This window comes from Tribolium castaneum, chromosome 4, assembly GCF_031307605.1.
Source record: "Tribolium castaneum strain GA2 chromosome 4, icTriCast1.1, whole genome shotgun sequence".
Taxonomy (NCBI): domain Eukaryota; kingdom Metazoa; phylum Arthropoda; class Insecta; order Coleoptera; family Tenebrionidae; genus Tribolium; species Tribolium castaneum.
Genome location: NC_087397.1, coordinates 21,382,998 through 21,397,696, shown reverse-complemented (window position 1 = coordinate 21,397,696; position 14,699 = coordinate 21,382,998). Strand labels below are relative to the sequence as shown.

Sequence of the window (14,699 nt, the reverse complement as noted above, 5' to 3'; positions counted from 1 at the left end):
CGCACACTTTTGGCATTTTTTTTAGTGGTACACAAAATGCCGCATAGCAGTGCTATTAAGAAGCAATTTAATTTTAAGAAACAACAATAAGGTTTCTTCAGACGTAATAATATAAGTAATTTTGGTGGGTGGCGAAAGCGTAGTATAACTTACCTAAATGGTGGATGCGCCGGGCTATTTTGAAACACTTGTCACTTTATTTTTAGTAACAATCGTTACTAAAATAAATGATCGTTGTTGTTTTTAATAAAACATGTATCTATTTTTAGGTAAATTATCAAAAAATTAAAAGTTCTGATTATGTATTGGGAGTACCAGTGATACTTTATGTAGCTTAGTTGATCAATTGTTTTATGAAATAGTTAATTTTGTTATTAAATCAAACAACATTGGAAACAAAAGTGGAAACATAAAAAACCTAAATTCGTTTTTATGTTTAGTTGAACGTTTTTTTTTATCACAATTTAAAAATTGTCCGGGCACTTTTGAATCACCCTGTAGAGATAATTGTATCTCACATTGGTGTTCAAGAATGGTTGTTCATCAAGTCGCCTATGAAATTTGAACGCAGTGTGCCGCTTAATTCAAATTCAAAGCTGTCAAAGTGACAGAGTCGTTAAAAAAAAGTTCAAAAAACGAAAGAATACAGAACAACAAATCTCACAGAAATATTAAACACAAGTCAAGACAAACCCTCCACATGAAACAATTTTGCCGAAAAATGCAAAAAAGTGAGTAAAAAGTTAATTCAAAGATTTGACAAAGAAACTACTTTCGGCTCACTTTGATAAAAACCATTGTAGTGCAAATGACTTACCTGTTACCATGACAACACATATAAAAGTTAATGCCAAGTGTATGCTGTTTGCACCAAAGCCAGTCGATATTCGGAAGTAAAATTACCGTTGGGGGCGCCACTGAGCTAGGTCGAAAACAGTAACCATAAATGGCGGGAAAATGTTTATTCGGATATTTTGAGCGTTGTACGAATTTTGGGGCTTCACAATTATTACATTGCCTATGCGGAATGATTATTGCATCTTTGATGCAAGAAACTTATGTTGACAAATGAGAGATAACGAGGAAAACACGAATAACGAATGACTGTTTGGTTCACTTTCTTTATTAGAAAATTATTACAAAGACATTGAAAAGCCTACCTTTTGGCATAATTTACGTTTAAATGTATCAGCAGTTGTTAATCTTTATTGTAGTTTTGTAGATTTCCCGCAGCATTTCATGATTTTTTCATTGGAAAATTCTAACCTAAAATTCATAACACTTCACTAATTTATTGGTTTCTTGAGCCAAACTTTGTGTTCGCTGTGATCCATTACTTATAATCTTTAATTAGACAACTGTTTGATAACACTTTGTAATCAAAATTTAAATATTTTTCACTTTTTATCCACTTTCAAGTTCCAACAATAAACACTTTATACCACGAAAAACTACAGAACCAAAGTCAACGTTAGGATTTACCACCACGTACTTTTAAAGTAATTCTTTCTATTGTAAGTAATTAACACTATACACGCAAAATTGTTGAACAATTCATTAAATGTCAGTTAAATGTGGCATTACGAAAATTTCTTTACTGTTTTCGACATAGTTCAAAAGTCATCACCAGAGGGCGTCTAGTTAATTTTATTTCCGAATACTAAAGTAGCGACACGGACCTTGACAGGGCAACAATAACGATTATACACTCTAGAGAGGGCGCGACTATCGAAATTCGACATATATCGCATTATTTACATAAAATGCGCAGCCTTGAAAAGCCTTAGTAAGTGCCTTGTGTCTCTGATTTTACGCTTAATCTTCAATAAATAAAATAGTTAAAGGGGTTGCTCAAAAGAGATACTCGTTTAAGGTCACGTTAGATGTTAGATTTGAATCAAGAATGTATTTAAACAGGCAGTTTACTTTCGCAAGGCTCGACATATTTTGTAATAACGCTGTAATTTTAAAGGTTCGTCAAATTGCCAATAATTTTGAACATACGTCAAAACTGTCAAGACTTTCTCATCTTTGAAAAAATTGGTAAAAAGCACAGTGATTCTGGTGTTCATCTGTAGTCTCTGATTATTATTGGTTATGAACAGATTCTATGGAACTTTCAAACCTGTGCTTCAATCACGTAAATAATAAATCGACACCAAAAACATTAAACAAAGGGGCCTCCAGACTGTTTAAAGTCGTCCCCATTAGGAAGCACTTCTGTGTGAGGATACTGGAAACTCAGTCAAACAAAAATTGTTTCAGAAACATAAAGTGTTAGGTATGTACGTGAAAGAGAAATTTCTGAGATACCAAATTTTCATTGTGTATTTCAGGTAGATTTAAATAATACTTTCTTGAAAATTCATCCTAAATTATTAGATTCCGCCGTAATAGAAGAAAGTTTAAGACTGTTCTGCTGACATTGACCTCCGTTTCACAATATTTTCTGCTTCTAAATATGGGAATTTATAGCGCATCGAAGTTTAGTGAACTTTTTATAGCCACTTATTTACTTCAATCATTTTATACAAAATTTAAGTAATAAAGAGCAATTTAGGTTGTATTATTTCTATTTCTTAGGTAATATAGAGGTGTAAATCGTACCCCAAGTTTATACACCAGATGATTTCCTGTGGTTTAATCATGATTCCTTATGATTTTTTAAAGTGTTGAGAGAGAAAATTTTAAATAGATCCCATAAAACCTTCAAAGCTGTGCAGCATTCACGTAAATAACAAATAAATCTAAAGGTCTGTATAATACAGTTAAACATTCCCATGGGAAGCCCCTAGTGTGCTTAGAATGTGTATTTTGAATTAAAAGACGGTTTTCATTACGAAAGGTTTAATACAACAACTCTCATATGTACCAAAGCCAGTAGATACACTATATCGACTGGCTTTGATATCAACACAACTGCTTGACCATTTAAGATTCTTAACATTTTTACACCTGTTATTAATTGATTTACGTTTTGTCCAAAAAATATCTCGGCATCCAAAATTACACAAAAGATAGGTTTTCAAGAACTAATTCTTCATGGGATTTTTGACTAGTAATTTAAAATTTTCGACTGCAGTACTATTAGCAGTAGATGTTACGGAACTAAAATACGTTCAACAATGAATAAAAAATACAATTAATAAATTAAACATGTAAGTACCTATCTAATAAAAAAATAAAATGATTTCTTTAAAATTTAACTAATGATTAATTTATATCGAGTGATAGTTTTGTGTCACAATAATCATTTTGACAAATTATTTTAAGAATAATTCTATTCTGAAAATAATGCCTTGTTGTTGTGCCATTAATTGCCACAACAAAACTGGCGTACAATTTTTTCGTCTGCCTGCGTCTAATAAAAAAGAAGAACTGCGCAAGTAATGGTTAGAAAACATTGGAAGAGGCGAAATATCCAAATATGCCTCACTTTGCGAAGTATGTGATAAGATTCAGTCATGAATATGGTTCAGAACAGTTTTGCAATATTGCTTTCTTCGTTTTAGAAACATTTTACGGAAGATCAATTGGAATGGCGTATAGATAAAAAAGTATTGCGTTGGAATGCCATTCCAACAGTTTTTAATAATCACGAAGGTTTGTCTCTTAAAAAACGCAAACTGGATCCAAATACTTTACAAGTTGATGGCTTTTGTAAGTTTCATTTTTATACATTTTCGATAGTTTTATATGTTCTTTTTTTTCATTCAGAAAAGATAAAATTTTTTCTCTTCAACATCGTTTAACTTATAATATTTTTTACACAGCCACCGAAGAATATAATTTGAATAAATCAAAAGAAAAATACGAAAACTTGATAAAAAAATTAGAAAACCAGTTAGAACTTGCTAATAAAAAAATTAAGGAGTTGATTGATCATAATGTATTATTAAAAGAAAAACTCAAACAAAGAGTTGAACCTGAACAAGTCGAAATACTTCTAAAAAATTCTAACGAAATTAACTGGTTGCCAAAAACCATACAAAAATCTTTAAAATTATATCTGACTTGTGGATTCACTGGCTACGAAGAATTAAGGAAACAGAATTATCCTATTCCATGTATTAGGACTCTACAAAGAAAAATCAAAAGTTTTAAGTTTAACTTCACACCGAAATTTTTGAATTGTTAAAAACCAAATCAGATGTATTATTACCTGAAGAAAGACATGCTGTTTTGTTGATGGATGAAATGGCCATTAAACCTGGATTTCAATACGACAATAATAGTGGTGAAATTATAGGTATTTATAAATCTTCAAAAGTATATAAGTATCTAGTTGAACTTTTTTTTTCAATATCTCATTTATTAGACAACAAAAAAAAACGATATAGGAAGCATTTTGTTTATTGTGCAGAATGTATGATTTTGGGTGAACTTCTCGAATAATTATTCGAGAAAACATAAACATTTGTATTTTTGTACAAATAAACCATATATTTTTTTAAGACTTAAAAGAGTCCTTGTTATAATTGTTTTAGGAAAACCTACATTGAGCAATTCTAAAGAAAATCACAGTGAACAATATGCGAGTCATGCTCTTGCGTTCATGATTGCTGGTATAACAACAAGGTGGAAGCAGATTATTGGTTATCATTTTACAGGAAATTCGTACAGTGCAACTGAAGTAAATAGTTTTATCCATGAGATAATTAGAAAATGTCATGGAATAAACATCGATATTTGTGCAGTAATTTCGGATATGGGTCCTCAAAACTAAGCTGTTTGGAAAATTAATCAAATTAAAGCGGGAAGATTTTCTAAAACTCAAAATTTTCAAAATTTTTGCATCAACGATAACGAATCTAAAAAAGTCTATTTTATGCCAAATGTTACTCATCTGTTAAAAAATATTAGAACAACGCTCACGGATAAAAACGAAATTTTTGTCAGTGAAGAGATTGTCAAGGAATATAAATTAACGAATAACAAAATTACAATTGAAAGTGTCAAAGCCGTAGTGGAAGAAGAAAAAAAAGTTGAAATAAAAATTGCACCTTACCTGAGAGAAAAGTATTTAAACCCAAATCATTTTGACAAAATGAAGGTACAGGGCGCAATGGCTATATTAAATCACGATACTTCGGCCGCCATTAAATACTATATCGGGTGATTCAAAAATATGTGGCATAATTTTAACCACGAATACCCCTCTAAAAATGAAAATAGATAGGATAGTATTTACTGACCCACCTCAAAAAATTGGAAAATTACAATTTTTCAGAAATTGGTATGGAAAAATGGTTTTTTGAAAATATTTTTGTTACTGTTCATGCGATTATTATGAAATTTTGCATGCCAAGAGACACAAAGACGCTCTTTGATATGGTGTAAATGGAAATCTTGTAAAAGCTATACATTTCCGGTGACAAGGGGACCCTTCCAGTTTTTAGGTGATAACTCAATTTTTCGGCTTATAAACACGTATTTTTGATGTCAAAAATCAAAAGCCTAATTATTTTTTAATAAAACGTCAAACTGTACTAGTTATTTGGGATTAAACTAAACTCTACACTGCACTGCAGAATAGAAAAGTATAAATTTTGAGCGTACCATTACCTTGAAAACAGTTCACTACGAATGACACAGCTGTCATTGCTGTCACATTTGATGTCAATTTCATTTAATCCAAAGTAAATTTTGATTATTTCTTGATGATAATAGTAAAAGACATGATTATGTGTTGGAAGAAATAATGTATGAGCTAGCGATAGCCATCCCGGCATCACAACTTGATCTGAGACTACACCACAAGGTTTTCACACTGTAAAACGATTTTCTCTCCAAATTGCTGGTTTTATCAATACTTCACTACTTGCATTATAAAACTATAATCCAAATGAAAAATTAAAACGATCAGAGACCAAGAACACAACCTCAACTGTAACAAATCACAAAATAAAATCTTATCAACTATTTGTAATGCCATTGTTGCAATTTTTCTTTAATAGGAAGTTAATTTGATCCACAAAAGAATAACGCACGGCTTAATGTTTATTTACATTTTTGAAAATTACAAGAGCTTCGACAACAATGAGCACAAAAGCAACAAATGCCACCAGCGTGCTAATTGGCGCCAGTGCTATTTTTCATAAGCACGAATATCAAAAAAAATATGAATAATGAAGTCAATGTTTTTTTATTAAACAACAATAATAACCTGGATCATTTTTTTTAACTAGACTTACCAGTATGGGTTGATCAGGGCATCATTTCCAAATACTAAAAGAATTTTTTTATCGTTTTTTCGCGCTTTCGAAAAATAGCACAGGCGCCAGCTAGCGCGCTAGGGGCATTTGTTGCTTTCATGCTTATTGTTGTTGCAGTTCTAATTTCTTCTTCTTCTTCTTCTAATTTTTAAAAATGTAAATAAACATTAAACCGTGCGTTATTCTTTGCAGGTTTCAACAACCTGTGGATTAAATTAACTTCCTGTTAAAGAAAAATTGCAATAATGGTACTATAAATGGTTGATAAGATTTTATTTTGTGATTTGTTACAGTTGAGGTTTTGTTCTTGGTCTCTGATCGTTTTAATTCTTTATTTGGTTTATAGATAGTTTTATAATGCAAGTATTGAAATATCGATAAAAACAACGATTTGGAGGGAAAATCGTTTTCTGGTGGTGTGGCATCAGATCAAGTTGTGATGCCGGGACGGCTACCTCTAGCTCATGCATTATTTCTTCCAACACATAATCATGTCTTTTACTATTATCATCAAGAAATAATCAAAATTTACTTTGGATTAAATGAAATTGACATCAAATGTGACAGCAATGACAGCTGTGTCATTCTTAGTCGACAGTTTCCAAGGTAATGGTATGCTCAAAATTTATACTTTTTTATTCTGCACTACGGTGTAGAGTTTAGTTTAATCCCAAATAACTCGAGAACGGTACATTTTGGCGATATGAAGCAAGAGTTCCTTTTTTATTAAAAAATAATTGAGCTTTTGATTTTTGGTATCAAAAATACGTGTTTATAGGCCGAAAAATTCAATTATCACCTAAAAACTGGAAGGGCCCCCTTGTCACCGGAAATGTATAGCTTTTACAAGATTTCCATTTACACCATATCAAAGAGCGTCTTTGTGTCTCTTGACATGCAAAATTTCATAATAATCGCATGAACGGTAACAAAAATATTTTCAAAAACCATTTTTCCATACCAATTTTTAAAAAATTGTAATTTTCCAATTTTTTGTGGTGGGTCAGAAATACTATCCTATCTATTCGTGGTTAAAATTATGCCACATATTTTTGAATCACCCGATATATCAAGAGGTAAAATTAGTCAAGAACATTCCACTACATCTTGGTTTAAGAGATAATACATAAGTGGTTTAGCATAATGAGTTTAAGGTATATCAAAGATGGATTAAGTAAACGGAACCGTGTCGAATATCTCCAAACATTGGACTTCTTGAACGAAGTTATCCATATCACTAACCACCTCTACGTAGGAACAAGAGGGTATTGGAAACCCATACAAACGGGAATTACGTTGGCTACGCAAAGTGTTATAGACTTGCAAGAAAAATTTTTGTGTTACCAAAATTTTAATTGTTTATTATTAAGTAGATTTACATAAGACGCCCTCGAAAATTTATTTTCAATCATTAGGTCCCGCAACCCGGTTCCTAATGCGAAGGACTTTAAAACCGCACTTAGATTGGTTTCGGTTTCTCAATATTTGGCTCATACAAAATATGGAAATTATAATGCATCTGACGAAATTCCTTTAGTCGATATTTTAAATGATCAAACACATAATGACAATGATAATGATAATGATTTTGAAACCATTACTTCTGACAGCCAGTTTAGCAGTGTTGTTACCCAAAATTTAAATTGTGAAGAGCAACATGCATTATATTATTTATTAGGTTCAGTTATTAAAAAAATTAAAGTAAATTACATTTATTGTGAAAGATGTTTTGGTTTCATAACAGTTACTAACAGTGCCGAAATACAAAATTTAAACACGTTGGTCAACTTGAAATCTTATAAGGAAGGATTACTAATTTATCCTTCAAGAGAAATTAATTTTGTAATTTTGGACGCCGAAATATTTTTTAGGCAAAATGTTAGGCAGTTAATAGCAGGTTCCATAAAATTAGAAAATTTGATGCCACAATTCCTTGATTTGAAAAATTACAACGTTCCAAATTGTCATTTTATTTTAAAACGTGTTATTAGTTTATTTTTTAAATCCAGAATTTACATTTGCCTAAAAAATGAGTACACTATTGAGAAATCCGCAACTTCTCTCAAATGTTCAAGCAAAAGTGTCGGTATGAGAGTTGCTGTATTAAACTTTTCTTCATGAAAACCGTCTTTTATTTCAAAATATACATTTTGGACAATCTAAAGGCTCCTCTGTAGAATGCACAACTGTATTGCATACTGCTTTTGATATCGATTTAATTATTATTTACGTGATTTAAGTATCGGTTTGAAGATTTTGGGTTATCAATGCATGTAAAAAGTATCAAGTCGAGTGAATCCACAGATGATCAATGCTCTCACTGTGTTAATTTTCTAATTTCGCAAAGGTGAAGAAATCTTGACAGTTTTGACGGACTTCAAAAGTATAATTTTAAATTTGATAGTAGCGCCTTCTCTAGAGTGTATAATCGTTATTGTTGCCCTATCAAGGTCCGTGTCGCTACTTTAGTATATCTACTGGCTTTGGTTTGCACCACAATGGTTTTTATAAAAGTGAACCGAATATTGTCACAACCCAGTTTGGTAGAGCGTTTTTTTTTGGTACTTAACTCTGGGTCGGACTTCAGAAGGGAGCGGATGTTACGAGAAAAAAACTTTTAGACTAGCAAAATTTTAATATATTGAATTCAAAACAAAACAAAAGCAGTAGAAAATAAATTTATAGAAAAAATAATTTGGGTACTTACATAATTTTTCCCCGGAAAAGGCAAGGTGTCACTGTCTCCATCAACTTCCACTATTACGCCCCGGTTCACCGACTGATTCCTTCTTTTCATTTTTTTTCGTTCCATCACCCGCTTTTGAGCGTTCAGCAAAAATCCCCTCAGTTGGTACAAATGTATTACATCATTTTATCCTATATTGTCACATCAATGTGACAATATAGGATAGTTATTTGGACGAGGCGGCACATCGAATTTGAATTCCATTGCCGATTTATTGAACAACTATTCTTAAACACATTATAGTAATTTATTAATTAATTTTTTCTACAATGGCTATCCAAAATAAATATTTGCGCTTCATGTTAGCAACGCAAAATTGGCGTTTTCTCAAAACTAAAACTTTGTCGCTTTGATTAATTTCTGATTTTAATAAATTACTTAATACTTGCGATTGAGAACGCGACTAAGATTTTGCCCTATACAGGCTGTTTCATTTTTACAGTGCAGCCTTTAACATAGTTTTTTTAAATGGCACCCACTGTATATTAGTACATATTTAAATGAGCACTTTTTTAAGCTTTATAAATCAGTTTTCTTTTTGTTATTTGCTTTAACCGTTCGGAAGTTAAATTTTTTCTACAATTTTGTGTGTCTGCAGGCACATTGTTAAAAAATCGCAGTGCGCTTGATTTTCGAGATATTGAGTTGGAATTTTGTTTGTGTGTAAACAACTGCCGGGGGTTTCTTTTGGCGGTAAGACTGTCTATTTGCATTGTAGCATTACCATGCTGTGACTTTGAAGTTTCACTTAGCCAGCCTCTGTTGAGTTTTACTCAATGAAAATGTTTTCAAGATAACGGCACTTCTGGTCATACCGGAAGTCACTATCAATTGTCTTATTTTAAACGGAAAGCTATGTTTTTCTCCACTTTTTTAGATCAGTTGAGTTATTTTAAGAGAGTTGTTATCAGCTTTCCCTATACCTAAGTTTTCGAGATATTTTTTTTTGAAAATTTTTGGATTTGCACTTAAAAAATCGGTAACTCGTATAGCTTTAGAGATTTCGGAATTATATTTGGAGAATTAAAAAAGAAGGTCTATATCTGTTTTTCAGTGTGTTCAAAACTGAAAAAAAAAATAAAAAAATCCAAAAATTTTAAGATTAAGTTTGGACAACTTCAAGTACTCATACTTAATTTTTTCAAATGGGATGTCCCAATTTTTATTTTACTAGATAGAGAAGAATTTTTCTCTGCATCGATCTGTGTTAGCATTTCCTATACCTATCTGTGATAATTTTCAAATTATGTTGTTTTTTTGACATTGTAGACAATTTGTTACTAACCACAGCTATTTTTGCATAGTTTGCCTTAAAAATATTTCTAATTAAACGAGCGACAAACCCTGATCAAAGTTGTGTTATCTATACCTTAAAAACAAAATAAATTAATTTAATGTTGGTTAAAAAACTTTAATTTCTCACATTTTTTTCTCTCGTTTCCATGGCAACCTATGAGAAAAGGTCTATGGCTACAAAATTTCCCAATCCCAACAAAAAGTTATTGTAACTTGTAAAGTATTAAACATAAGTATAGGGAATGCTAATACAGTTCGATGCAGAATTAAATTCTCAACGATTTAATTAATAAAATAAAACTTGTGGTATTTTATTTGAAAAAGTTGAATTACGGATACTTAAAGTTCTGAAAACTTAGCTTTAAGATATTTGTGTTTATTATCTTTTTTTAGAAATTTTAAAACACCAAAAGAATGATCTAGGCTAAATAATAATTCCAAATTAAAAAACAGCAGAGTTATCGATGTTTAAACTGTAAAGTGCAAATCCCAAAAAAAATTTAAAACCCTACATATTACGTAAATGGCTAAATTTGGGTATAGGGGAAGCTTATGAAAACTACTTTAAAATAACACTAGTAATCCAAAAACGCATTAAAAAATATAGCTTTCCATTTAAAACAATGAAGTTGATAGTGACTTTAGGTACAAACGAAAGTGTCATCTTCTTAAAAATTTCATTAAGCAGGACCTAAGTGATTATGGTTGAATGCAAATATTCAGATAACTATCGTTATTAGAACTGCCAATACTTTAATGTGGGGTTTAGACGGAACACCCTGAATGTTCTTGCTTTATTTTATTTATTTGATAAATAATAACGCATACATTGTTTCAAATGAATCACTTAATACAACATAAAAATGTATAAACCAATAAAAACAATACAAAGCAGTAAAGAACATTGTATATGATGTATGATACACATTTTTGAACGGACGAGCGGTTTTTTAATACATTTGACAAATTTATTTTTGAACTCATTATGAGACATTCCAAAAAGTCTAACTCACCACAGACACTATTACGCACATATCAAGAAACTTGAATGTGAATTAATAAAACACTTTTAATTGATTGGTATTTTTAAGTAAACAAGTTTCGTTTAATGGAGATATGTTTTAGGCCATACTATATCTTCTATCCACTTAATATAATGTGACACTCTCACATACACGCCTATATTCCCAGGACACCCCTTTCCAAACGATGTTATTCCAATTATATCGTACACACCGCGTATTTTGTCACCACGGTGATCTATTTGAAGTGGTCCTCCTGAATTTTTTATTAATTCAAAAGTTAATTCGAGTGTTATTGCTTTTTATTTACCTGACAAGTATCCTTTTCTTCTCCGAGCTTTGAACCCGCACAAATTTGCATTTCATTGTTACGTTTGGAAAATCCACCCTGACTTAGAAGGGCGGGTCAGGGTGTAATTTTAATGCCCTTAACGGCGTCAGAGTGAACGGCTGACGTCGGAGCGTCAATGTTCCTGTTCCTTCTGTGATGTCCGCTTTTTTGTCAACCTTACAAAGAAATGTTTTTTTCTTCCTTATATGTGGCTCGGTGCGTCCCGCATTCAGTTGTGGGCAAACTTGAATGTCGCAGCCTTTTAGTGCCCACTGTCCTGAAAATGGTTCTGGTTAAAACCGTAGGTTGGTACCTTGATAACTTAGTTGGGAAAATCGTCGGAAATGCTATCCGTTAGGGCCGGATAGCCTCCTTATTTCCTTTTGCCTGCCCTAGGGGTTCCCATGTGGGCTATGGGGGCCTTAGTTTAATTGCCCATGTCATTGTTTACATTTTCTTATCTGTTTTGAATTTGAATCTAACCTGTAATTGTCAATCTTAGTTACCTTTCTAAACTCCCTAGTTTTCCTCTTATCTTCTGTTTAGCGCGTAAATTTTAAATTTTCGTTTCCGTTTCACTTTTTTTCTGAGTCTCGTTCTTTAAAACTCCGAACGGAAATCGTTCTAGCACTTTTGTCCTAGCTCCGTTGTGGGAGTCATCTCGAGTGATCAGATTTTAGATCATCTCACATTATTGTGGAGAATTGCGGTCATCGAGTGTGAAAATTTAAGTATCGTATGGAGTGATTCGTTGTGAGTGCAGCTTCACTAAGATTTTCGTGGTAAATGCTCGCACCATCGCCGTAGCCGAATAGTCGGATTCGCAGGACAAAATTCTTTTGCTAACACGAGGAAGCCGCCCAACATCAAAGGTACCGAATTGATTCTGATGAGCCCTTTTCTTTGTTTTCTTGGTTCAGTGTGTATTTCGATTTAAAGGCTTCAAATTGGGGGGAGTAAAACCTTCGAGGGGACCTAACATCCCATCATCTCTCGTTCCGGACGTGGTCCTTCGCCGTTATCACCAAACCCGCCATCTGCGAGGTCAACAGCTACCTCTGAGGGAGCCCCTCATCGAAAAGACGGTCAGGCAAGCCTTTGTTAATTACGGATGCGCCGGAACCCCCCCTAACCTCGAGCCTTTTTGCTGTCTCGTGTGTTCTCTTTCTTCCAATTTTTTTTTGTTTGATCGCCTCACGATCAAAGGTAATATTGCTGATCTCATTTTGTAATTTAATATATATAATTTCGTTGTAAATCGTCTCTGGACATATCGGTTGGTAGATTCGGTTATTAATTTTGCGCTTATCGATATCAGTCACAAAACATAGATCTATGAGTTTGCGGCCGACAAAGAACAATATTCCGAGCACATGATCGGTATAAGAGAATCACTTTTCTCCTGTCTACTTGTCCAGCGTAGATAGAATAGTATTTTTTATTTCTTTAATAATTTTTAATTTCCTACATTTTTTAAATCTTTGTTATATAATATTTTAATCCATTAAAATTTAATTTCGGGGAAACCCCTTTTTCTTTCCTTTCTTTTTTTTTCCCCCTCTAGTTGGGGTTATACAACTAGTGGCGCCCAATAACTTCGGTTTATAGTTCTTTGTGATCACCCACGCCCAACACCCAGAGCCGGCTGGCACCAACTTGTGTTACTTAGGTAACATCATCAATTATTCCATTCTTCAATCTTCTTAAAATTCGGCTTTTATACGATGTATTACAAATGTTGTGATCAAAAAGATCCAATGTTTCTTTAAGTAAATCATTGCTTTTTTCACCAGCCCATGTGGTCTGATCCCATCCAGTTGCAATTGCTTTCTGGTCTTGCATCCGGCGTCATTTTGACTTGTGTTTCCAATTTCAAAAGTCCAATGTCGTGGTAATATGAACTTGACTTATAATCGGGATAAGGAATACGATCTTTTACTTTTAGTTCTTGTCTGTGTTCGTCGTTGATGTTTCTTAAGCCAATTCTTACGTATTTAGCTTTGCCACTAAAATATTAACATAATTAATTATACATTTAAATAACTGTTATTTTAAGAATTTTAAATGAATATGAACCATTTTACTTACTGTTCGTGGTGGCTCAATCAGTGTGCAGCCGTAAGAATGTATTGTGGACTTATAATAGTTCCTCCACATAGCCATTTTTTTTCGTTTCCAGGTTTAAATCCAATTAGTGCCTAAAAGATTATTAAGTATACAGGGTGATTCTTTTAGGGCCTACATTAGAAACTTTTTACCTTCTAATATAGCTACAGCTTTAAAATTTTGTATACGAACCAAATAGACCATTCTGAGTTCATCCAAATTGTTTTCAAAATGGCTAAATTTCCGGAACTACGAGCAATTGGCGCCAACTTTGAAATTTTAAATAGTAACCACACATTTTCATTGCATATTTGAATTCACCTTCTCAAGTTGATTAAAATTTACCCAAGTGGTGGTGTTAGAAGGTATGGTGCTCCAACTCCCTTCATTTGTTTTAAACTGGAACGAACTGACGAGGTCGGGAACCATTTTATATAATGGCCATTAGATAGCGCTTTTTGAATTTGATGTAAAGGTATCCTTGTTAGCGATCACATTTTTAACTTCAAATTTGATTTCAGTGACAGTAGCATTTTGGCAGATAAGATTCAATTTACTGAAAAAGGGAAGATAATATTACCGGTCCTTAATTGAGTGACTGGCACATCAAACTGATATTTTGTGGTGGTTTGTGTTTGCAGTGTAATTTTAAAGTACTTGTGTATGTAAAATTTTTGCAAGAAGTGGCTCCCAAAGACAGGTTCACACACTTACATACGTAAGAGACTTACACCCAATTGTAATGAATTAAAAGACTGATCTTGCTAATTGTGCATTATAGTCCTTATTGTAGCTTTGAATAAAAATATTAATAACTTCATTAATTACTATGGTTTCTTATTTTATACGGAATTGCTACGAATAAATATAAAAATAAAACAACTCTGGCCCTTTGAAGTAAGTTATTAAAACAGATTTCATATTTATAGTAATTGCTATTAAAATATAATTATGTATAGAGTTGTGTGCTATCATTTGTAAGT

The 14,699-nt window shown here is 32.4% G+C and overlaps 1 protein-coding gene across 1 annotated transcript; it reads right to left on the bottom strand.

Annotated features, from left to right (window-relative positions):
- Window positions 1–11,085: 11,085 nt before the first annotated feature.
- Window positions 11,086–14,145, bottom strand: LOC107398241 (serine protease Hayan-like). Its single transcript, XM_064356200.1, is given in 4 exon segments — window positions 11,086–11,535; window positions 13,405–13,616; window positions 13,699–13,808; window positions 14,062–14,145. Coding segments are annotated over 4 exon segments (579 nt in total). The 3' UTR covers window positions 11,086–11,362.
- Between the last annotated feature and the right edge of the window lie 554 nt (window positions 14,146–14,699).